The sequence below is a fragment of the Melozone crissalis genome, unplaced genomic scaffold (genome assembly GCF_028551555.1).
Source record: "Melozone crissalis strain CALT ecotype California unplaced genomic scaffold, PUWL_Pcris_2 ptg000013l_1, whole genome shotgun sequence".
Classification (NCBI taxonomy): domain Eukaryota; kingdom Metazoa; phylum Chordata; class Aves; order Passeriformes; family Passerellidae; genus Melozone; species Melozone crissalis.
Window position 1 is genome coordinate 39,640,227 of NW_026535791.1, and position 25,957 is coordinate 39,666,183.

Consider the following 25,957-nt stretch of genomic DNA (forward strand, 5'->3'; position numbering starts at 1 on the left):
CACAAAGACCTCCCATTGATGTTATTAAAATGCCAGCACACAGTGATCAGTCTACTTTGATGATACTTCCTGGAAAAAAAATGGAGCAATTTTATCTCTATACATTTTATAATCTCATGCTGATAAAAAAAGCCTCTTCAAACAAATGCCCAATAGAACAGGTATCATAAGAATTTATGTAGGCAGATAGTTATGTTAATTTGTTGTCATTTTTATTATTGCCTTTTATTATTACTAAACTGTTGCCTATTAAAACAGATAAGCAATTTCCCCTTCACAAAAATGAAATAATCTTCATGTTAATACATTTCTAAAATAAAGGTACTCACAATAGAAGAAACGTTGCGAGCAATGCAGGATTGTGTTTTGGCTCACAACAGAAATGAGTATCTGGGGATCACAAGGAGTACCTGCAAAACAGCAGGCCTTGGTAAGGTGCAGAACCATGTGTGGGAGCACATCAGACAACTGGGAAAGATTTCTTTGCATAAGATACGACTCTAGCAGTATATGGGTTCATGATGTTTTTTTGTAACACTCCTCCATCTTCTATTGTTTACAATTCTCCATTGCCATATCACAACTCTCATCAGAGTGCAGTGTTTGAGTCTGGGCTTGTGTCTAGCTGACACATCTCAAAGGCATCTGTGATACTACAGGGGTGTCACAAGTACATATTTTTAATCCTTTCTTCTTTCCAGTCCTACTCCCGTTTCTGTTTATTAACTGCCACTCTTTAGAAATCCTGGGCTTGAAGATTTGCCACCTCCCTGTTTCTTTCTCTTGTTGTGCGCTGCCTTCAATCTAAGCAACTAAATTAAGTCAGTGGCTCCCAGCTTCTCTCTCAGGGTTTTCACCTGCTGCTTCTAGGCAGAAAAAAGAGCTGTTCGCCCCAGCCTGCAGCTGTAGGCTAATTATCTCTGGTCTGTCAGCAGAAAATTTAAAGAAATACACACTTTCACTCATTTTGTTTTTGTTTGTTTTTTTTTTTTCAAGTAAACCACAGGCCAAGTGTTCTCCATGTAATTTTTAATTTAACACTACTGGCTCCAGAGCTTGTACATAATAGATGAATTTAGCTGGGTAGGCTATGATTCATCTAACTCTTCTCCCCAGGCATCCAGTGGAGAATTCATGCACCATTTGGGTCTTGGACTCCACAACAGAAGTCAGACAGCTAAAATTTAAGTTTGAGCATTGCAATGCCCACAAGTCTTTCTGCATCTGGGGCACAAAGATGTAACTCAGCTCTGCCTGAGGCTGCTTGTCCTTTTCCCATCCCTTCAGACTGAGGTCTCCCACCCCACCTCAGCAAATAAATGAATTAAGGGTATTAAAGACATAAAGTCAGAGTGTCTCTTTCCCTCATTCAGATTATAAATGTTTAAGATTGTTACTCTGATTTTAAGGGAAATTCAGCCTCATTTCTGAGGATACAGAATTTTTCCAAAAGCAGGAAAAGTTTGATAAGAACTCTAGATGTATCAACAAGATAAGAAGCTTACTATTGCTCCTCATAGTAGAAGGAAGGAATCAAAAAAAGCAATTTGTTTAATATGTGACAGTTTCCTTTAATGACCCACTTAAACATGAAATAAATAAGGTCACTCAAAGTTTACACCTGTGCTATTTGAACACCACTAAAAGAAGCATATGGAGCAATGTTGAATTCTCTGTTGACCTAGCAGTAATTTTATTCATGTTTCCAGCAGGAATACACTGCTTATTAATTAGTTTATTCATCCTTAACTTTTTTTGGTTTTTTGCATTAGTTTATAAATAGACACTTCTAGATTAAATCAATTATTTGTCAAAGATCTGAGGGGTCAGCCATGTCCTTGTCAGAGAAACTGGTTAACACTGCATTTAGCAGCTAAAAATTGTCTCTGCTAATGGAAGAGAAATAGGAATCTGTCCAAATCTCACGGAACTAATTCTAAAATAACAAGGCAAACCAGCCAGGCTTTCTTTTCCAACTTATAGTGGAGAACTGAAAGCAGTTGTAGACACCTTGGAAACTGAAGCCCATGGAAAAGACATATGGCATAGGATCCATCATGTGACTGCCTGGATGCAAAAAACCGAAGACATCTGAAAATGTCATCTGTGAATCTTGACTGTTGGTGGGAACATCCCTCACCCAGAGTTAAGCTTTTTGAAGTGCAAGGCCTCAGCTGTTTCCTTGGCACTTCCTGCTGACATCCTTGTCTTTGATGCCAGCACCAGCTCTGCCTCTTTTAGCATAAAGTACTTGTCTTAACATGAGGATAGATTTTTACCTAAATCTTAAATGATTTTAACCCTTGCTCTGTTTTCCCCACAGTTTGTAACGACCTTTGGCTTAATAAATTTGGAGCTGTGGCTGTTATAAAGTGCCCCAAATGCTCCAGTGGGATGGTATTTTCTGCAGGTATTGTACCCTTTGCAAAATTTGTCCCTGCTGCCTGACCATTTGGCATAAGCCTGCTTGTTCTCTCCCTAAGTGTTAAAAAATGCACAAGTAGGTTGATTTCATAGATATTTTTACAACATTGTTCCTTTCTGCCTTTACTCTTTCTGAAAAAAAAAGACCATTGATTTCCCATTTATTTTCCACTGTTTGGATTTTAAGCCCTGTGCAGTTATATGAACATCAGGGGGATCTAAAACCACAGTGCTGAAAGAGTTAAGCAGGTTTTAAGCAAAGAAAATATATGTCCAGACTAGTTGAAGCTTTTAAAATGCCATCTAAAAATTAGTGTAGAGGAGTCAGCACCAGCTCTGCCACTGAGCAGAGAAAGCAGCACTTTGCAAAGAGCGCTTTCTTGTTCAAGTACCCTAAAAGTGTATTTTTAAACATCTGGAGCGTGAAAGCTGTTCGTCTGAGACTGTTTGTTACAGGAGGAGGCAGGGGATGGCAAGCAGCCATGGGATCAACAACATAACACCTGGTTTCTGACCTAAAGTGGCTAAGAAACTGAACATCTCATCGTTGGCAGCCACAGCTTCCCTGCAACATGATCCCCTCTCTGATATATTTGTGTAGAGCTCTTTTTAGGCCTCCTGTAGGCTTTCGCTCCAGAAAAAAAAAAACAACAACCCTCTGAATTCTTTCTTTCCCTGCAGAAACTGGCAGAGAGACAAAAAGCAGAGTATGAAAGACAGTAAATGGATCTCAGCAGGAGGAGCCCTGTTCCCCTTATAATGACCAGCCAGCATGTCTGTTGCTCCAGTGCAGAAATTCAAGTTTTGTCTTTAAAATCACCAGGCGTCTTCTAGACCTCATGGATTCCCTAATTTTTCCTCCAGTTCCATATTATAGCATTCACACTTCCTGCTACAGGGGTCTAACCATATCAAATGTTGCTCAGCCTGCCAGAAAGATTCCTTACAAGCACTGGGTATTTGTTTCGGCCCTACGCACTTCCATACATTTTTTGGTATAGACAAAGTCAGTGGGAATGATGGTGTAGGAAGCCAGTGGGAATTATGGCTGCGTAGGGCAGAGCTGAATGCAGCCCCAGACTCACTGTGTCATCCAGTGTTTGTAACACAATAGCGTTTGTCAAAGTGCCAGTGTGAAGCGCATGTGGATTTCAAACAGCTGTAGTGCTGCCATATGCTGCCCTTTGCTTAAGCCACGACTTAAAGTTCAGCTTCCCATTTAGAGCAAAAATTGACAGATTCTTCTTTTTTTGGATCTTCAGAAGCAGTCAGGCTCTTTGTTCTGCATTTTCTCATCTGAATCTGTCTGATTGGTGCTGCTGACACCTCTCCCTGACATTGGCCCCTTGATTTCTGAGAAAAGAAACCTCCTGAAGGAGTCTACCATCCACCTTTAGGGAAGTGTTTGGCATCTCAGCCCGAGACAAAAGCTCAGAGGAGAGTGCAGTAAGACCCAATCTCTGACTTTGGCAAACTGGGACAATGTGAGGGTCAAATCAAACAAGATTTAGGCCGTGCAAGTGGGCTTGCAGTCTTCTCTGAGATGTGAACCATGCCCTCCATATTAAAGGGGAGCTCCCTAAATATCAGGTTTGGGGATAACTTTGATCCACCTCTCTCGCTGAACAACAGCAGGATAATGCCTCTGCAGGTGACTGGTGAGCAGAGTTGCTGCCTGACTCCCTAGGCTGCTGGTTCATGACTTTTAGAGGCTTTTCTGAAGAACAGCTGTTTCATCTACCAAGAGTGATAAAACTGCAACAGAAAATAACTGACAGGGTACTAACCTGAAATCATAGCTCTGTTCTGAGTCATGCTAGCAGTGTGTTTCAACCCAGGACTCCTACATCCCTGGTGAATGACCTAAACTGCATGTTTTCAGAGGTCATGGAGATGGTCACAGTCTGGTTGCTAGCAGGGACTTTTAGGACGTGGGAAAGGATCCAGACTTAGCTCAGGGTGTGGTCTGTCTAAAAAAGATGGATTGAGAAATGAGGCAATTTGTTAGTACATGGGTGATTCATGTGGTTTGTGAGGAAAATAATGGATTAAGAGGGCTATTTGAGAAAGGAGTTTTATGCATCTGGTTGGAAGATACAACAACAGAGTATTCAGAGAAATATTTCCTGTTAATATATTATAAAGGAAATATCCTGATTTTGCTATAGAGAAACAGAGGTAGAAACCTCTTAAGCTTTGCAACTGCAGCCAAAAATATAATCCTCTCTTTCTGGATAGGATAGCTAAGAGGTGCTGAGCAGTTTCAAATCCTGCTACTATTAATGCAAGCTTAAAGTGCTTTATCACCATCCAGGATGTTTTACAGGAGTAGTTTCCTAAAATGCTGGGGACACAATAACTGGCCATGATGGCATCCAAACTGTTTCTAATGCAGCTCCTCCTCAGCTTTACTAAGGTTATACAATAGGAAAGAGCCATGAAATTTTGACTAGTAAACTAGGGACTCCTCTCTCTTTCTTTTAAGGGACAAAGCAGAACTAAGGGAAGTTCAAAGTACAGGAAAAAAAAGTGTTTGGAGCATGGAAAATTCACTAAATGGAAATAGACAGGGAAGCATGGATACCACAAGAAAGAGAATGAGATGAATGAATTTTAACTTTTCTTTAAGGTAGAAATATGCTAACAAGTGATAGAATTTAGGAGCTGATTTTCCTGTCTCAGAAGAAAGGAATAGAGAGATTCAAAAGTGGAAAGCTAATAATTGATCAAAGAAAACACTCTTTCATATGATGTGTGACTGAACTGTAAAACTCACCTCCACAGAAAGCCACATAGGCCTGGAATTCAGGGAGATTTTGAAAAAATCATAATTTCAACACCCATTGAAAGTGCTTAGAGTTCTGATTTTTCACTGCCCCTAAAGAAAAAAAAAATTTTTGTGCACTTAACAATTATGTTTATCTTAGAATAGCTGGCAATGGATAGGATATTTCCAAGAGCCAGTATTTCTAAGAGACTTGGGAATGTTACTGAATGGGTCTTATATTTTATAGGGATTTAATAGGCCACCTGATTCATGTCTGTCAGCTGGTTGGTAATCAGGGGCCAAATTCTTCAGGGCACCGAAATCAGTCGGCTGCACCAACGAGAAACTTCGCTTTATGCTTCAGAAATCACGTTTGGGTCAGCCGCTGTTCCAAGGGCCGGCAGCAGTGTTAAGTGCAGCCATCAAAGAGTAAGTGGGAAGTGTAAACCTTCCCAGATCTCCGCCTGCGGCCCGCAAACGGCCTCTCCAGAGCGGTGCCGACCTCCGGCTCTGCAGAAGATGCTGCTGCGACAGTCACAGCTGCTTGTCCCTGCATCCGCGACTCTCACCGCCCGGGAAGCTTCCAAGGGTTTAATTAAGGCGGATCCTCCTCATTGTTCCTCGCGAAGCGCGTCTGGCAGAGCGGCGCAGCAGCTGAGCTGAGGCACGCCGAGAGCCCGGGATCGGCCCACACGTGCCTCCCTCACAGGCGCTGCCCACTGCCAGGGAATCTTGCGGATTCCAAGCGGTTTCTCCCCCGGCCGTGCACGGAGAGCTGGATGGCCGAGCCTCATGGCCGGCAGCTCCAGCCCGCGCTCGGAGCCCGGTGGAACTCCTGCCTTGGGCACCACGGAGCAGCTCTGCCCTTCGAGCGGGATTTATCGAAGTGCTGGGCAGAGGGACCTCGCCACCTCCTCTCCGCCTCCCTGCGAGAGCCTCGACAGCAATCCCTCCCTGACTGCGGCCGAAAGAGAAAATAAAACTGGCCCGTCTAACTTCGGTCAGCCCTGATGGGGCCTTTCTGCAGCAAAGTGTGTTGGTTTTTCAATCTATCAGTAGCGTGACACAGCTAAAGTGCAGTGCTAAGATGTCTCTCAAAAAGCTGGTGCAAAAATGAGTCTCCCAAGCCTCATCTGGATGCTTGTAGGCACCAGTCTATTAATGGTGTCTTGTGTGAAGAGGATGCTGTGGAAACATTGCAAGCAGCCAGCTACACAGTTGTATAACTTGATAAATATAGTTCTGATGCTATCTTTGAAATATTTAGGCTGAGTAAAAAATCCAAAGTAAAAACGTCTGCTGGTTTGAAATGCAGCACTAGAACGGAGTGGAGAGGAGCTGGAAAAAGGGATTTATGTCTCTTCTGCAGGAACAATGTCCTAGTATAAATCCCTTGTATTGTGTGTAATCACATAGGTTACACCTTTCGGTGGCCAAAGCATCCAGAATTCAGTTTTATCACTAAGTTTGTCATAAGAGACTGAAAGGACAAAGCTACATAAAGTCTGGCTGCCACCAGACTGGGGCACTGGCTGTAAAACCAACAGCACTTTCTCCTCTCCAGTTTTGAGCTGGCTTAAGGAAACAAACCAAAACCAAGTATTGGTTACTGCCAAAAGTCATTCTGTCTTTTTTAAATATGCTCACTCAGTTTTGTGCTGCACATTGATAACTGCTTCTTAATTCTGCTCAAATGATGCTTTCCAAAGTGAACTGGTTACACTTTTCTGAGAAGAAATAATAACATATTCAATAACTTCTCTTAAATTACAAGAAGCAAGACAAAGCAATCTGAGATATTTTTAGCTTAATGTATTGATAAATGGAAATGTAAAACCAAGTGGATTGAAACAAGCTATATTTAAATTGTATTTAGGAATTTTACTGCATGCTATTTTCCTTCAGATGCAACTGCATAAATACAAAAGGAATAGATGAAGCCATATAAAAATTCAAACTAAAGCTGATTGAAAAATAAGGGGCTTATAAGAAAACACACTCTTGGTACAGGGACGGTTCCTGGGTTCCATCAGAACCTTATTTTTTTTCAGGAAATGCCATCGCCAGCTGAAATCCAGAGACAGGCAAATAAAGGGAGGAAAGCCTAGGGCAATATCTGAAAAGAAAGTTTCAGGGTGAGTAACAAAAGCTTTGTCCAGAAATTAAACCTTATTTGGGAACATATGAAGCCCCAGCGAGGGCTGGTGTGATGAGCAGGTGATCAGGGCAAGGCATCTGGGTGTGCAATGAACAGGCTGAAGGAAAGCAGCCAGCATTTACCCAACAGTGGGAATTTGAGAAAAGACCTAGAGACCCAGCCATATGAATCTCTACAGCTTAGACCCTGTTTTGAGGCCTGGAAAATTCAGATATGCTTTGTTGGTTATGTATAAAAAGAAAACATAACACATAATGAAGGGAAAGTGTGAAGCAAAGGCAGCACATGCATGATTTTTAACTCTTTCATCATCATTTGGATTTCCCCAAATCTCAGGGTCTTTTAGGGTGACAAACAAAGGGCTCTTCTGGCCTCCTGGCCTCTCATCCTCCCGTATTTCTCATGGCAACGAAAGCTGAAGTGCTATTGATTCTGAATGATTACTGAATTATTCATGTGGTCATACACGTCCAACAGCTGAGTTTAAAGACAGTCAGAATTAGGTATGTTGAACAAATTAAGAGATTTGGAAAGACTAGAAACATAGCATGTGGGCATGAACAGATAACACTGCACAGCTGACCTGCCTGTTAAGCATAAGAAATAGAATTGAGTGCAGGAGTAGGAAGGAATGAGTTTAAATATTAAAGAGAGGCCAAAAAGACTCATTAAAACATGAACAATTTTTATTACACATTTGCTAGTAATCCAACCTACTTTTAATGAACAGATACAGCAAATTGCTGACAATGTTCAGTAAAATACAAAATACAATTTTTATGGCATTGATAGCAGTATTTTATAAAAGCAAGTCACTGTTGGTATGTTTTTGAATATAATCTTCATAATATTCAGAACAACACTCTTACAAAGCATTTCCTCACAGCTGAGGCCTACAGTAAAATCTGTATGAGTATTGCTTAGGCGTGTGCAACTCTGAACTGTGATAAGTAGGAGCAGATATCAAACTGAACTATGCTAATTTATATCCACTGAAGGTCTGATCTAGAAACAACTCTCCTCACACCCTCCATGAATTCCCCATATTATTAATTTAATAATTGCACTTCTTCAGCAGTCTAAGCACATGAGGGTTTTTCAATGCACTTATGAAAACACAAGTTGTATTCCAGCTATGACAGCCGTGCACACGGTTCTCTGCCTTTTGGAGTTTGACTAGTCCTACAGTTCTTGGAGATCCTTGATTTCTTTTTCACAGGATCCGAGGCTGCAGAAAGCACTGACTTCTGGCCTGGGTTCTCCTCCTTATTTAGGCTTAGTCTCCTGTCAGTATCTAGCAGAACAACCTGGCCTTTCCTCTTACTTGAAACAACAACCAATACTTATCAAACACTACACTTGCTTTTCATCTGTCAACACTTTTCTTCTGCACGTTGTTTTCCACCAAAGCCTTTCTCAGAGCTCTGAAGACCCTGTTTCTCTGCCTCCACAGCTGCCACCTAGCTCCGATTTCTCCCTGGATTTTGTCATTGCAGATCTCCCTGAAGAAAGTCACTGCTCAGAAAGTCACTGCCCTCTCACACACTTTCCCTCTCTTGCCTCATCCCACTGTTCCACAGTCCTTCCTCCAGAAGCAGCCACCAGCAGCTCCACCTCCTCATCCTCACTGTGTATGGGCAGGCTCCTGCCCCTCCTTCTCAAGAGGGTTTCCTATGGATTGCATTATGCCTTAATTACGCATCACAGTATTTGCATGACTCATGTGAAAGACGAGTGTTATTATTTTGTTTCGTAGACGATAGCTCAGTCAGCTGAATCCAGCACCATTTGGATTATGAATAGCACAACCATTAATACACTGTGCTATACGCTCCAACATACATTTTGTTTCCAAAACAAATATTACTTTATTGCTGGTCTGATGCTTCGTGTAATGACATACCAATTGTATAAGAAGTTTGTTTGGTGTTTTCAAACCTTGGGCATTTCCCCCACCAAAATTTGTATTGTGGCTGTGAAGATGGAGAGCGGCAGTTAGAAAGACTGCATTTTCATTGTCCTTTATTTTGCTAACCACTACAAAATTTTAAGCTTTTCTGCAAAAAGAAAATTTATGGTGCCCATAGAATCAAAACGAGTGTGCTGCTGACTGAGTGAGCATTTGATCAATGCATCACAGCAAAGCTGAAGAGACAGGCTGAACAAGAGGTACAAGGTTTTAAACCAAGGCAGTAACATTGTTTTGCTTACTTTGTGAGGCACTATATTATATAACAGATCCTAATTCCACTCTAGATAGATAACTACTGTGAATTATAATTTTATTTTCCACTTAGTGGAGCCTATTGACTTGGACCAGCTCTTGCCAGAGAACCAGTTTTGTTATAAAGGCAGTAAATTCTGATTTTGTGCTTGTTTGATAATTAATAGTGAGGTGTCAGCAGCAGGAAAAAATGAAAGTATTTTTTTTCCTCTGCAAGTTATAACAGATGGGTTGTAAGACAATGACTTTATGCTGAGTGTCTAAGGCATCTTTTACTAAAATGAGTTCAGCAACTCAGTGGAGGTTCTGCTCCATTTGGGAAGGTATGCGTGCAAGGCACTCCTGTTAACCAAGCATCATTGGCCCCAGGCATAAATATACAGATAGTTATTACACTGGCAAGGATTTTTCCCTCCCAGTGGAGACACAGTTTTTTAGCAACAGCAATTTTCCCTTGTTGCTAAGACAGTGGCAAAAATAGGTGTCCATGGGTGTCAGTATACATGCTAGCTATAAATATATGTAATAATATACGCAGAAAAAAGAGGCACAGTAATGAAAATGCCGTGTAAACTTGACACTATTGAAGTATTTGTTTATCAACAGCTTCCAGTATTTAACAAGGATTAAAATACAAACAATAGCCTTGGCCCTAACTAAGCCAGAGCCACAGCTCTAACAGATGGCTGTGCCAGACAGGCTCTCAGCACAGACCAGACCTGAGCACCTCACAGCTGATGACGGCGTGGGAGCCCTCACGACAACCCACCGAGACCAGCAAGGGGAATTGCTGAGACCAGCAAGGGGAATTGCCGTGTGCAACCATTGAGCAGGGAGTGAAACCACAATCCAGCCGAGTAGCTGCGTGCTCAGAGAACAAACACAAGGCTACCTCCTCCTTTGAAGTGGCTTACAGACCTAAATAGAGGATTAGGCCCAAGATTTACTGAGATGCCAGAGGATGCTCACATGTTTCACTCTTATACCTTCTGCTGGACCAAATCTCCAAGGTCATCTGTACCAGAGGCAGGAGGTGAACCAAAGTGTCACTGTGACTTTGCCTTTAAGGTCGACTTCCAGCACAGATTCTGTGACCTGGATCTCCAAAAGGAGCTCCAACTGCAAGAAGCCATACTAGCTCAACCATCTCCCAGTCCAGGGGTTTCTGTACATCCCATTTCAGAGTACTTGCGTCATTGTGACATGCCAAGTGTGCTAGCCTTACTGACATTTCCTCTGATTATTCAGAAAAAAATAAATAGTTTGACAAATGGGAATTGCATGACCCATACTACAAATAGCTAACTGTGAAATTTCTATGGCTAATTGGCATCTGTTTTTAAAGTGACAAATGCATATTTGCCCTCTGTAGACCTTCCCACCTGTTACTCCATGGCCCATCACACCATTTATGCGCTGCTAACAAACGGAAAGGTGCTTCACTTTCAGGGTGACTGGGCTTTGTCAGAAAATGAAGGTATTATTTTATAAGTGAATTCGTTACCCTAGTGAAAATTAGGGCAGTAGAATCACAGGAGTTGTATTAAGGCTCATGCTACCTGCACGTTGGCCCCCATCTCCCCCAGGCTGCAGTAAAAGAACCATGAAGAGATGTCTTGGCTTTGCAGCACTTCCAATCCTTTGTCATCCTCCCAGTGTCTTTCATCTCCTGTCCCTTCTTGCTCAGCCCTGTCACCCCAGGCTCTCCATTGCCCCTCCTCAGGACAAAGCTTCAGGTGTTTGTTTTTTTCCTCTGATTCTGCCCACCGAGTACATCCACCACATAATGTCTGGGAATTATTTATGTGGTTGTACTCTCAACTCCAAGATCATCCAGGAAACCTGGCTACTGCATCTGACTGCAGTTCACTGCCTTCCAAGAGCGTAAGATGCCCAGGTGATTCCTAAAAACTGCTGATATATGGAAGAGAGAATTTGAAAGAAGTAGGCTAACAGAAGTCAGTGTACTCTAAGGAGATTTCCTATAAACCACTAGCAATCAGGTTGGAGAGAGGGGGGAGAGAAGGAAGAGAGAGACGGGGGGAGGCAAGCAGGCAAGCTTGGTGACTTTCTTACTTATTTTCATCCTTTAAAAAAGAAAAAAAATTGCAAAACTAAAGAAGAAAATACTTAGAAGGCAAGGTTTCCATAGGAAAAAAGTATTTTATTTTTTTAAGAACAAATTCAGTTTGAAACAGACGTGGAATGTGATTTTCATAATTTTCATTTTCTGGGAACTAATTGCAATGTGGAACTAAAGCAGATTTCAAACTTATGACCGGCTAGTTTTAATACAGAATGAAACAAACAAACAAACAAAACCAAAAAATAAAATTAAAAAAAAAAGAAAAAGAAAGAAGAAATTATTTATAACTCAAGCATAATACTGTGTTACTTACAAACTGGACAAAGAAATTCTTAAATAAATATTCATGGTACACAATTTCAGCACAAATATGCGGCAATTTGGCAACCTTTTATATAATTTTTTCCTCAATACAGTGCAAAGGGGAATGACACTGCCTTTAAACAAGCTGTAGCTAAATACATTGCAAAATTCAAATTTTATACAAAACATCTTGCTCAGACTTTATAAAAAACCAACATTGCTCTATATACACAATCTGGTTAAGAAAAGCCTTTTTTATCTTGTTTTCATGTGGGTTTTTTAATTATTTAAAAATGTGAATAAGGCTACTGTAACACCCCAAATCCATATACAGTAAATCTGAACCTATTTACAGCATCTTCACTTAGACATGATGGTGCAAATTCCAATTTGGGTGACTAGGGATGATCATACAAGCAAGGCATTTACAGTAACTTTTCAAAGCTGGACCAACGTCAAAGAAAGGAACAGTTGGTAGATTGTCATAATTCTGCACCAGACACAAAACAGACGCACAGTACATTTTTTTTTTTCAATTGGTTGCAGGTTGCTCTTGAGCAATTAGTCTGATTTTTTTTCACAGTTTAGTATATAACTAGAATGTAGCCAACTGATGAAGCATAGATATGATTTAATAAAAATAAGGATCAGTAAGCCCATCTTTTCCCTTCCCCTCCCCCAAAATAAAATCTTAATGACTTACAAGAGAACCTTGTATGGATAGATTCATAGAAAAGAAGGGTTGTTGAAAAGAATTACATATGTAGTGTAGTTAGTCACCATGGTAACCTGCCACAGAACCATGGGTTGGAATTTTTTTTGTTTTTTGTTTCTCTCTTTTGGGCCAACATCCCAACATTATCTTCAGGTTCAGAAAACAAAGCGAGTGATCATTTCTATGACAGATATTTTTCTTTTCTTTCCTTTTTTTTTCTTTTTTTTTCTCTTGCAGGTGCTCACCAGAGGTCTGAGAACCCTAAAATGCTGTTGCTACATTTTCTTTCCAAATCAGAAAGCGAAGTGTTACCATAGTAACATGACTATGTTAGAAATGTCTATTTGCATAGCACATATAAAAGTAGAGGTTGTTTTTTTTTATTTCCTCCCTATGGTGGGAGCTTTAGGGGAATAGCCACGCTAAAGAGAAAACTTTAACCTGAAACCCCCCTCTACGAACCTCAACAAAATCTACAGAACACATCACCCTGTAAGGCAAGGGAAAACACAACACAGAAAATAAATGCCGGCACATCTTGTTGCTGTTAAATAAGTGATGCAGTAACACTGAATTCCTGATATTTTGGACCTTATATTTTCTACTTTCCTCTTACAAGATGCTTTGGAATTTTTTTTTAACTATGCTCCCACTGGTGGTTTAGGATAGCTGTTTTTTTTTTTTTTCCAGAAGTAGTTTATTTTTAAAAAAAATGTGCGCATATGCATACATATATATATACATACGTATGCATATATACTTATATATGTGTGTATATACATAGACACACACACACACATATATGGAAAGTGATGACAAGTTAAGACTATGCAATTGCCGCAAATGAATTTCACATCTTCTGGTGTAGATTCTGTGCAATCTCAAAATATATATTAGTAAAAAAATCCAAACCAAAAGTAAGAAAGAATGAACAAAAGAAAAACTCTCACTTTATATCCCTTGTGTTCTATACACCTATTATAAATAAGACATATTTTCCTTCTCCATCTCAGTGTCATAATTTATTTTACCCTTACGGACTGCCAGAGGTTTGCCATATGTGCTTTAACTTTGCAACTGAGCACCAATGAACTGCTGTGTCAGTCAGTACCTACACTCACTGTGTGCAGGGACAGCACTACAATAAGCCAAAGTGCCAAAAGGGTCAGTCACAAAGAAATTCTGCCTTACTTTCAGAGATGAGCAAGGTTTTGTGGTTTGTTTTTTTTTTTTGTTTGTTTTCCCCACAACTTTATCAGTGATAGAATTATAGCTCATTTGACCCACTGGCTTATAATCATCGTAGGCACTTGGCTCTCAGTTGTTTTCTTAAATGCTTTCCCTGTGTTTAGTATAATGTGATCGTATAGCAGCTGAGTCTGCTTAAAAGTCATCCAAGGCAGACTACGTTTTTGCTACAGCTTCAAAGCTGTTTATTTTATTGCCAGTACCACAACAGCCCTGCCCTAATACATCCTCAGTGGCCTGCTATTGTCTTGTCTTCTCCAGGCTTGTTGACTTACTAACAATACCCCTTTGTTCTACTGTATTGAAGGTACTATTTTTTTCTGCACAGTGGTATTTGATAACCGTGAATTCCTTCAAATGCAGCCTTAATCCACTGCACATGTTATTGTGTTTCCTACTTGCCTCTTAAAACTGAGCATACCAAAGTGCTGTGCTACCTAAATGCATTTTTTTTTCTTCCCAGCTTCTATTTCTGAGGCAGCAATATTCAATTGCAACCTCAATCAGCCCTTCCCTCCACCACCCAGTCCTGCTCTTGACTTTGTTGACAGCCTAACTTTTTGGCTGGAAGGCTCCTTACTATCAAACACAATTTTTATAAATGCATTACCCATTCGAGTGAGGCTGCTGTAGCAGATGGATGGAGTGCGGATCTCCAAACATTAATGTTCCATTAGTGATTCAGGAGGTGGAGTGAAAGGAAATCTTATGTGAAGGATGGCAGAGCCCCGGATAACAGAAACAAATGGAACAGTGACGGACTAAAAGCAAGAGAACTTTAACAAGTCTTACTTAGACACCAAGGTCTGTGTGACAAATCCAGTACGCACTGAGAGAGACACACAAAAGTCAGAAGATTGCATTTCAAGCTTGATATATCCTAGAGCACCTTCCCAGGATGCCTAGAGCTATTAACATCCACGGATTGCTCCATCTTCCCTTGGCTTTTGTACATGCCTGAATGCCCACAGCACATGGCTTTGAGGATGATGAATGTAACAAGAGTACAGCAATCAGAATGGGCATCTTCTACAGAAAAGTCTTCCAGCTTTTAGTGAATACTTATTCACCGAGATAGGGATTCTACAGACTAGGTAAGCTGTCCAGCTCGCGTCGGTTCCTGGAGAAAGAGCTGTTGCCTTCTCCTCCCTGTGCTTAAGTCAATGCTAGCGCACAAGGCGTCATCGCAAACCCCAACAGAAAGCATTTGACCAGTGAGTTTCCTCTACGACTCAACTGTACCACAGAGCTGGTTGTGTGTTCCTCAGACCTTGTAATAAATGTTTGCTGGACTCTGAGGAGGCATCTCTTGAACTATGTACACCGGATGTCCATAGTCGCCGCTGACCTTTTCATAGTGGGGGCAAAAGACACTGTCTGCAGTCCTTAGAGGAATGATAATGTCACTGGGCTCAGAACCATTGTTGTTGCCACTGCGTTTTGGGGTGGCTAACGTACTAAGTGATAGAGTTGTCGTGTGTTGCGGGGAATGCTTCCTGTGTCTTCTCCGGTACTTCAACAAAAGAACCACCAAAGTGATGATGATGACGATGAAAATGATGCACCCTGATGCAATCCCTGCAAATAAGGCCACCTCTGAACCCAGTATACTGGAATGCCCAGCCTTACTGCCATCTGTGCTAGATCCTGGAAAGAACGGAAATACAATAGACAAAAGTTATTGCCATCCTGTGACCCATTTACGTTGCTTAAAAATGTGTAGAGTAAGCAAGACTGGAAGAATTAACTGACAGCTAAACTTTGACAAACCAATTACCCTGTTAGATAGCTAAATGCAAACAGCCGAAGTCAGCAATCGATATAAAGCAAGACTTTGTGCCTGTTGGTCTCACTTTTGTGTTGCTCCCAAACCACCCTGTTTCATACATCATCATCCATCAGCAGCGAGAACTGTCACTGACAAGGCAGCCTTTGATGCACACAGCATCTTTTAACAGATGCAGGCCAGCCCCAGGCACAAGAGAGGGGTGGGATAGGACTGGAAGGGAAAATAACACAGGGAAATGACAATTCTCAGAACAACTGGTACTGTTCAGAGCCACGCTGTTCCCTCTGCTATTTTATCTTTTGCATATTGATTTAAGTTAAACCATCCTTAGTGCCTCTTTACAGGGACTCCTCTTGCTTGGAAATGAAACTAAGGAGCTTGAGGCAGCATGGGAGACAGGCAGCATGGTTAGGGCATGTCTGTTAGTATTAACTTACATTTACTTAAAAGAAAACAATACCACGCATTTAGTAGTCAGGCAAAGCTCATGTGCTGAACAGCCTGTTGAATATTTGCTGCTTATCACACCATCACATTATGTGTCACAAAAATTATATGAATGCTCATTGACACTTTTTCACTTCTAAGTTTTAACATATTTCTCTCTCTTGATGTTCACTCACAATGAAAAAATGATACAGATGCTATATTCACATAATTGTTAACTCTTCCCACCAAAGCCTCTGCAGGGATCAGCTGAAGCCACTCACTGTACCAAAGATTCACTAGCCCAGTAACTAAAGACACAGCTGGCAAGGAAAACTTGTGGCCTTTTTTGGGAAACCCAGCATCATCTGTCAGCAAAGGTTTGCTTTGTAACATTATTAATTACTGAATTTTCTTCTGGACAGCTTGAGTCTTAAGAGTTAGGTTTTCTCTTGTTCACCCTATGAGTGAAATGCATCTTGAAGATATTAGCTTTGATATTTGTATCCATTTATTTTGTTTAGATAATTATTAAAAAAAAAATAAAGCCCCAAAACTTTTCATTTAGTAGAAGACCAGCCATACATGTCTAGACTTCATATGGTCAGCTAAAACATCAGGACATTAATTATAGATGCCCTGAAATAAACTTTATAAATGGCTGTCAAGAACCACTTGATAATGTATCATGCGGGAAGAGAAAGGGACTCGTTCATCTGCCAGAGTACTAACTGTAAGGCAGCACTGACCACTGCAAAGCTGCTTAGCAAATGCCCTATCCAGAAATCTTCCTGTAAACGAGAGACACTGTGACAAGACGTAATTAACTTCTACAGGAGAGTGGAAGAGGGGAGGGAGCAGCTGTTGCCATAACTTGCAGCTCCCACACACTATCCACCGGGGCAATCACAACGGGCTTTTGCCTCATCTCATGATGAATACATTTGCTTTTCTGGCATGTTAATGGTAAAGTAAAAGACGTTTGGGGACAAAGGAGGAGAAGACGCTCCAGGGCAAAGCCCCACCACACCTACCTGAGTGGTCCTTCACAAAGGGGCTGGTGGTGGAACTCTTCCCGTTGGTGCCAGCTTCCTGCTCGGGGCGCCTGGTGGGATCCGTGTACCGGGGCTGCCCTGCTGAGTTGGGATCTGGGGAGAGAAAGAGGACTCATGCAGCTTTGGCACTTGATGGTATGGAGCCTCACAAGCTGGCTCTAGGTACCTTGTGAGACACAAATGGTTTAACAGAAGAACCTTTATGCAAAGGGCTGGGAGATATAAGAAGGTAATTTTCCTTTTAAAGCAAAATGGTTATATTAGTTATTTCAGGTTTAAATTGTGAGGCCATCTGCAGAAACTATAGGGTCTCCTGTAATTGGCAAGAAAAGCTTAGCAGATGACATTTCAGTTTAACTGAGGAAGTTGATTGACTACTAAACCAACTTCTACTTAGAAGAATAATTCTTTCTTCCTGCACAATAGGTTATCTATATGTGAAAAGAGACAATGAACAAAAACCTCTCTGTAATCAGAATTCATAACAAGCAAACTATAGAAATATTAGCTTCCCTCTTTTCATGTATTTTAAATAATTCTGAGCAGCAGAGTTGTGGCTTTTGTTTTTAAAATAAAAATAAAAATGACTGAAACACACTACTCCCAGGTGACCTCTCCTTCTAGGGATCTCTCCAATGAAGAGATCTTATTACACTAACCCTCCTTCTGTAGAAATCTGTCAGTAGCCGAGGAAGAGAAAATAGGCTGTGCTTTCAGACTATAAGGGAGGAATGACCACACTAAGGCTCGACTGCCTCTCTGCTCTACACTGCTAAAAGAAGCCTGGAAACTAAAAAGGACATTGAGACCGATCAAAGTGATTTCATGAAACAGCAGATGGTCTTTACCTTGTCCAACTTTCATGAGGATCTTCATGGTTTTTGTCTGGCACACCCCTCCCTCCTGGTTATCCAGGCCCTCCAAAGACCCATTTGATGTTGCTGATTAAAAATAAAAGAAAAATAAATAAAAATAAAAATAAATAAAAATCAGGAAATCAACAGGCAAAGTGATGTGAATATGAGTGTCTGAAAGCAGGGATCTTTCAATCTACCAGGACCTGTTTTTGTTGCTTGGGCTGACCTATGGAAAGTTGTGAAATGTTGAAAGCCAAAGGAATGAATACACTGGTAAGCTGTACAATATATACAAATGGAGGAATGTGTTATCAAGGTTTCAAATTTACCCAGCAGCCTTTTATTTTCCTATGCACAATTGACTGACTGACTGACTTGGACAAAAACACACCATCTTGCTAAAAAGGTGATGGAGTCAGCTGAAAAGGAAGCTCTGGCAGGCTCAGAGGAGAAAAGCACTGAAAAAAAAATCACTCTTTTTTTCCCCCTCCCAACAATATCTTTATAATCACCACGTTACACCTGCTTCCTCTATTACAAATCTCCTGCTGGAATAAGTGAACGCATACAAAAGACCCAGGTGAAAGCTAAGATTCTGAACTGATTGGAAAACTATTTAATATTTTAAAGCACAATCTCACTTTTCTCAGCACTGAGGAGCCTCTGCGGGGGCGGGTGGCAAAGGGGAGTACGCTCTACTCTCAGGGAAACCTTTCAGCTCACACAAACAACGGGCCGCTTTCCCCTGTGTCCGCACTGTTCTGCCTTATCTAGGTGCCGGCCGGAGCCACGCGATCCGGGCGCAGGCTGGCACTGCCGTGCCATGCTCCGCTCCCTTGGAGAACCCACAGGGCTGAATCACGGTGCATGGGCGCGCCGCTGCCGCCCCAGCCAGCTGCTGCTTGCAAAACAGCTGCTGGCAAAGGGCTCAGCAGCTCCTCCGCAGCTGGTGCTGCAGCCACTGCACTGCACTGGGCCGCCGGCCACCGCGAGCGCGGCACAGCTGCAAACGGCGGGCTCTGGATTCCCCGTGCAGGGAATGCACCGGGGGCTCTCCTGCCCTGCTTGTCCTGGGGATGGAAATTTCACTGTCATTTCTTGGAGTTGTTCATCTGAGGCCCAAAATAAACTTATGAGAGGGTGCACTGGGCCGCCGACCGGAGAAAACAAGTGGAAAATGGGACGTCAGGGAGCTCACTGCTTGGCTTGGCGTGGTGGCGAACTGCTTAAGCAGCACATGCCTCCCTCTGCCCCTCTCCTTTCAGCCTGTGGGCTTTACACTCTTCAGGTCTTTGTTTTTAATTCTCGCTCCTTCTCTTTCACCTTCCTTGGGGATTTTCTTTCAAATGCAGTCTATGTATATTTCCTTTTTCCTTCACAATGTCTTCCTACCCCCATGGCAGTATTTTTCTTGCTCTAATCTTCTCTCTAGCCGTAAAGATATAAACCCCATACTGCTGAACCCTGCTTCCTAGCCTTTGATCTGAGTCTTGTTTTTGTTCCACTTCTGACTCTTTTGTGACCAACTCGAATTACAGCCACCATACCAACTTCCCAAACTGTGCTTTCTTTTCCTAAAACTCCCCTCTCCTAATACGTGGTCCCTCCCAGTTCCTCCTCTTGTTCCCTCCCCCCTGTAAAAACATGACAATAGCTGTATGGCAAAAAGACTTTTCAAAATACAAAAGAGCACGTTGAGTAATTTAAGATAAAAGCTGATCTGAAATGTGTCACTGCATTGCCAGGCTTGGAAAATAATGGAGACATATAGTTTTGTTTTCTTTTTTTTTTTTTTTTTCCAGAGGGGAAAAAAAAAATCAATACCAAGAACCCATCCTGGACATAAATCAAACGTGTCTTTGCTGAAAGTGTTTTTTATGATCTATTTGCCAATGTACAATGTACCAGCACAAGGACACAGAGAAAAAATGCAGTAAATAGAAATACCAAAGCTGAGCACCAACTGAAAGTACAAATAATAAACACTGACTTTGTCTTGTGATTTTGTTATTTGATTCTTTTTTTAATCGAGCCAAAGGGAATCACATCTCCTTAAAACACCTTCTACTTGATTTTAATTGACTAGAATGCTGCTTCTTCTGAACACCAATGCCTTTTTATTCTTTAAAGGCCTATCCACTTAACCCATGGAGCAGGAGACCTCAACAGGATGCAGAGAATGCAGTCTGACCTCAGCACAGAATAAGAAAGTAAGTTGAAAAAAAAAGAATGCAAAAATTACTTCAAATACAGTCTCCAAATGGGAAGACCCAGATGTACAATGAGTCTGGTTGTGTGCCTACACCAGCGCAATCCGCCTCGCCTGCTTGCTAAAAGAATGCTTTCAGAGCTTTGATGTCAGATGAATGAATTTGCAGAAGTATTCACTTTTTCCACAGTTCTTCAAGGGATTTTAGGAAAGCCTACATTGTAGCTCAGAGTACAGACTGCTACGTCCTGAGGAACAGGGAATTTTCAAAGAGAAGCATTTCAGTGACAAAGCAAGTTTCCTTCTCAGCCTTTCCTGTAATTAAACTGACAATTACCCAAGGCCACTGGAGGAAATTATTTTTTGAAATTCATTAAGACTACCGAAATACAACCTTGCATATCTCTAGTGTACCAGGAAGAAAGTGGGCAGCTTTAAACACATCGTTTTAAGCTTTGAAAAGCTTCACTGAGAAAAAGAAGTAATCTGGGACAGCAGAGAAAACACAGTTTCATACTGCTAATGCCCCTTGACAGTGCAGTGTGCAGAAGTCAAACAAGGGAGTGAGTACAAAATATTCCTCAAACACTTGCTGCAGCCTTTCTATATTGATTTCCAAATGAAAATTACACCCACTGTCATTTTAGCTCCTCCACTGCATCCACACCTCTGTGGGAAAGTGACCCAGAACTTGCAGCTCTGCTCACACTGAAAGGATATTAAAAAAAAAAAAGTGCCCCCGATAGGAGTTTTGGATTTAAACACAAATGTAAAACAAGTTTCTGGTACCCAAAATGGAAATGTTATCCTCCAGTGTGTTTATGTAATCAGATTTTAAACTTTCTATCCAATTTATTCTTATATGCATATATATATATATATATATATATATATATATATATATATATATACGAACAAGGTTTTTTTACATTTTGGTCTAAATATGGATTGATTTTGAAGTCAATTACTTATATGAGTTACCATACAAAGCCTTCTGCTAAGAAGGCTAAATGCTTAAATATTAACATTAATAAGCATAATGATTAATATGAAGTTTCTCATTAGTATGTTCTCAGGATCCCACACTTCACTTTCTATTAATACAGCAGTACGCAGGAAAGTAGAAGTAAGTAAAACGTTGCTAAACATGTAGCAAAATATTTTTAAATCTTTTGATGGTTAAATACCTCTGATTTTCTGAGACCTGTCCTGCTCCACTGGTGTCAACTGCAAAACTAATAATTACAGCCAAAACCACATTAAATTATTCAACAGTTTGTCTATACCTAAAAAACCCCATATATAATTGTGCTAAAATCTCTACTAATTTGAAGTCTTTCTAACAAAATTTTAATAACTTATAGGCCATTTTTACAGTAGTTTATCAGACACTGTCTGTCTGCATTCCTTGAATACAATACCAGCTGCCATTTTATATGGAATGCAAGTTTAGCTTTTCAACATTCAGAAAACACTTATCTGTTATGAAATTATGGTTTAAGAGTCTTGCTGATACATACTTACTTTAGAGAAGCTAGTATACATTAGCAGGTTCATAACACACTACTTTAACATCTCCTCCTCCATTCACACGGGAGAAATTAAATTATTCACACCAAAAAACCTCATTCTGATCTGCCTCCCCCTCTTTGAAATACATGAACTGTATAAAAACAAACAAACCCCCCAACAAAACAAACAAATAAACAAAAAAGGCTGGAACTCATGCAAATCAATGTATAATGTTTTACATTTATTTGCTTTTAAAACTCCACAAGTGCTGTTTGTTGTACAAAGTGCATTAGTCATAAATGCAGAGGCAGGGAGTCAGTGAGCATAGCAGAGTCAGCTGACAAGAACAGTTCCTGGCTATGATTCTTACACAGTCCCCATGGAGAGGAAGTAATATTACATTTTAATATGTCTTCATTTGATTGTTATTACTCTGCCTCCCAGGAGGCCACGCCACTGCATGGATCATGGCTGTTTTCAACCTACCAGGTTGGTAACATCGCTCTAATCAGACAGAGAATTAAGCTGCTGGATTTGTGCCTGTATATAGCTTTTCATTCACAAAGAGATTAGAAATGAAGGCACAGTCACAAAAATTCAACTTCCTTCACTCCTAAAAACACACATTAGTTACAAAATGAAAAAATGCCATCACAATTACTTTAAACAGCAGCAGACAAAAATCTCATCCTTTTAATTCTGCTACACTTCTTACCCACAGTTTCATGTTTTAGGATTATGAAAAACATCACCTATTTGCAAATTAAATGACATATGCTTTGAACCAACACAACTTTAAAACACATCTATTTCTAGAGCTTGAACATGAAATGGACTACACAGCTGATGAGAGAAACGATCATTGTATTTAATTTTCCTGTGAAAACTAAATGGACCTTAAACCACAGACTATAGGAATAAATGAGTGATGTCAACTGATGGGCAAGGGCAAAATTGATTTTGTCCCTCCTTAGTGTGCTGGACAAAAAAAAGTCATTTGGCAATATAATAAAGACACATCTCTGATGAGGTCATGAAGAATTAATTGCCACTGATGTGGATCTTTTAATAGCAAATTGAGAATTACAAGTTTTTTAGGGGCAGATCAGTAGTATCCAACAGTAGTGATTTTCACAGTTTTTGTTCATCAAATACTGCATCAGAAAATAAATTTCTCAAAATCAGAATAAAATTAAATCAAATAAAACTACCCATTTCCACTTTTCCCCTGCTGTGCTTAGAAAAAGAATGAAAAAAACAGCAAAAATCCACACAAGCTTTAGATCCAACAGCAGTAAGAAGTTATTCTTAAAGCAAAGTTGCACTCCATCTCACATGCACTCTCAGGATTACTAAATACATGAAAAGTTTTTGAGTTTTTTATTTTATCAAGTAATAGAACACTATTTTGGTCAGGCATGCTCTGACTGCTTTCATCTACTTTTGGTCCTTTTAATGATGTTCTTTAGTAAAGCTCTGAATAAATAATTCTTCTTTTCCATAAATTTGGATAATTTATGGGAGAGGTTTAAGAACACCAGAAATCACACACTGCAAAACCACAAATCACTGATCACAACAGGGAAGTTGTTTTGAAACAACCAATGGACGAAAGAACAAGATAGCTGAGAGAATAGAAAGTGTTTTAATTAAATGAAATTTAATTCTGCCCCCCAGTAACAATGCCAGATCTGCACGGACATCTGAAACAACAAAAAAAATTGTTCAGGCCTCTCACCAAAGAACAGGTAAACTTGGCACACATTACTCTGGGTGAGCTGAAAAATATTTAGAGAGAAGAGAAATATGCTAGTTTCCAATACTAGCAACTAATGCTTTCCCTTCTCTTGTAGTGATGAAAAGATTGACTCTGAAACCTTCACTTTTTAAAAAAAATTAAACCGTCTTCTGAAATTTAACCGTCAGCAGTCCCAAAACCTGTAAGTACTAAAACCGTGAGTACGGTAAATGCATTATGAACAGTTGAATGGAATGCTGTTATGTGTTGACTGTTTTTTATCAGCAGACAATAAAATCAAAACTTTCTACTCATCTTCCAGAGACAAAGAAATGATAAAAAAAAATCAAAAAAACCCCAAAAAACCCAACAAATAAAAATCCTGCTGAATTTGCCCAATATCATTTAGGACTCTGAGATTGTAATGAAAAACATATAAAAGCAGCTTACCAATAATTTTGTTTTTTTCTAAAGTCTGTTTTTTTAATTTGCAAAGGCAAGGTGGCAGAATTTTGAGGAGTTTCAGCCTAAAAACTGCTCATTCTGCCTTATTCCACACATTGTTTCAAACTGAGATAGATTTTTTTTCCCTTAAACTGGGGCTCATGGAATGTTTATAAATACTCCTGATGCCAGCCTTTTTCACCTTCTATACACATGTGAGGCAGAACTTCAATGGGAGGCAAAGGACAAGAATTCTCTATTCTTCTTTTTCACTTTACATTCTTGCTTTTTAAATTAAGTCCTATACTGTGTGTCTCAGGATTTATATATAAACAGGATCCACAAATTATATTCCCTACAGCAAGTAGGCAGCAATGCCCTCTCCAGTTAAGCTAAAACCAGAACAAAATAAAGCAAAATAAAGAACAGGCCTCTTTTTGCCAGGAAGAAGAAAAGGCTCTGCAGTAAAACTTTGTTAAGTCACTTTTCCAACCACTGCTCCGAAATGTGTCTTGTCCTACTGTGAATAGCACGACCTGAGGTACTTAGATGGGACTCATGATACAAGGATATTTATATAATTTCCCCATAAAAGTCTCCACTTGTATTCATATGTTAAGAGAGGGACAGATTCTATTCCTGTTTCAATGTTTTTTTGAGGGTGCAATGTAGAGGACACAATCGAGACAGAGCCAATCCGTTTTGTATTGTAATATACTTTGGTATGTACCAGCTGTATGATTCCAGGGACATCTCTGGAAATCCACAGACTCTCCTTCCCACATCTCATGCCATCCAACAGCACAAAACAGGGAGAGAGTTGTGAAGTTTCCTACAATCAGAATTATTTTATTAATTCCAGGGAGGCATGGCACCAAGTAAGAAAAATATACGCGGTAAAAAAAAAAAAAGCTGCTTATGTCAACAAAGTCCTTCCATAAAGGGAAAAAGAGACAGTGAGAGAGCCAGAAAATATAAATAAAAGCTGTGAATTCTGACTGGTTACTGCTGCCTATAATTTTAAAAACACCACCACTTTCTCACTGAGTTAAGGAATACCACAGCTGAAGTGTACTGAACAGTAAACTATTTGCTGCATTATTATCCATTACTGAAGGTCACAGGTTCCACCCACCCACAACAAAATCCTACTTGCTTTACTGCTGTCAAGTGCACTGCCCCTTTCCAAAACTCCCTGGGAATGATTTAGAGATTACATAAAAACAAACCAGAAAAGCATCTCAATACTACACCACTATGAATGATGAGTCTTTCATTACAGTTAAGCATTTCTAAAAGAATTTCAGTTCTATATTTCACATACTTTGAGAAATGTTGTCAGATAATGATCCACTGCACACATGGTTGCTTCTAGTTTACATAAACAAATTATATATTTGTGAGTGCTGAAGTAACTGTGGCAGATGTAAGCCCACTAATTATGATGTATTTAGTGTATACCCAAAAGTATGCATGTAAAACAGATTACTAGTTAGTTGACTTCACCATTCACAAACAGGTATTTTACGCAAATTTATCCTCTCTCCCAGCCTGCTACTGAGAAAAGCTTCTCATGGATGGGGAGAAGTGTCTCCCACCACCACAGCAAGCTTTGCTTAACAGTTCAGCTGAACAGAACTAATAGAATTAGTTAGCATTCAAGTTACACTGATTGTTGCTAATGACAAGAGGGCTTGCTGGAAACAAAAGCAGAAGCTTTAGCATTAAATGAGGACCTACTTTCTGTATCATACAAATTCAACCTTACTCAACAAGGATGTTCACCTGCCTTGAAAATCTCTGGTTTTCATCTATGGCACTTGGATAAGAAAGGGTTATAGTGAAAGTTCATATTAAATAAATAACAAACCTCTTGCTCAGTCTACTGTCACTAATTGCATGCAATGATATTAATGACCCAGTAATTGCTATACGAGTAGCACTGAAGTGGAAAACATCATTTTGAGGCAGAGTTCATCTCTAGGTGGTAGGACTTCACCAG

The 25,957-nt window shown here is 40.2% G+C and overlaps 1 protein-coding gene across 1 annotated transcript in view; it reads right to left on the reverse strand.

The window, feature by feature from the left end:
- Window positions 1-11,206: 11,206 nt before the first annotated feature.
- Window positions 11,207-25,957, reverse strand: part of EFNB2 (ephrin B2) — a 45,949-nt gene continuing 31,198 nt past the window's right edge. Inside the window, exons 3-5 of the mRNA XM_054271927.1 lie at window positions 18,044-18,136; window positions 17,175-17,288; window positions 11,207-15,572 (exon numbers count right to left, since the gene is read on the reverse strand). Coding sequence (XP_054127902.1) covers window positions 15,190-15,572; window positions 17,175-17,288; window positions 18,044-18,136 — 590 coding nt within the window. The 3' untranslated portion in view covers window positions 11,207-15,189. The remainder of the gene's footprint in view (window positions 15,573-17,174; window positions 17,289-18,043; window positions 18,137-25,957) is intronic.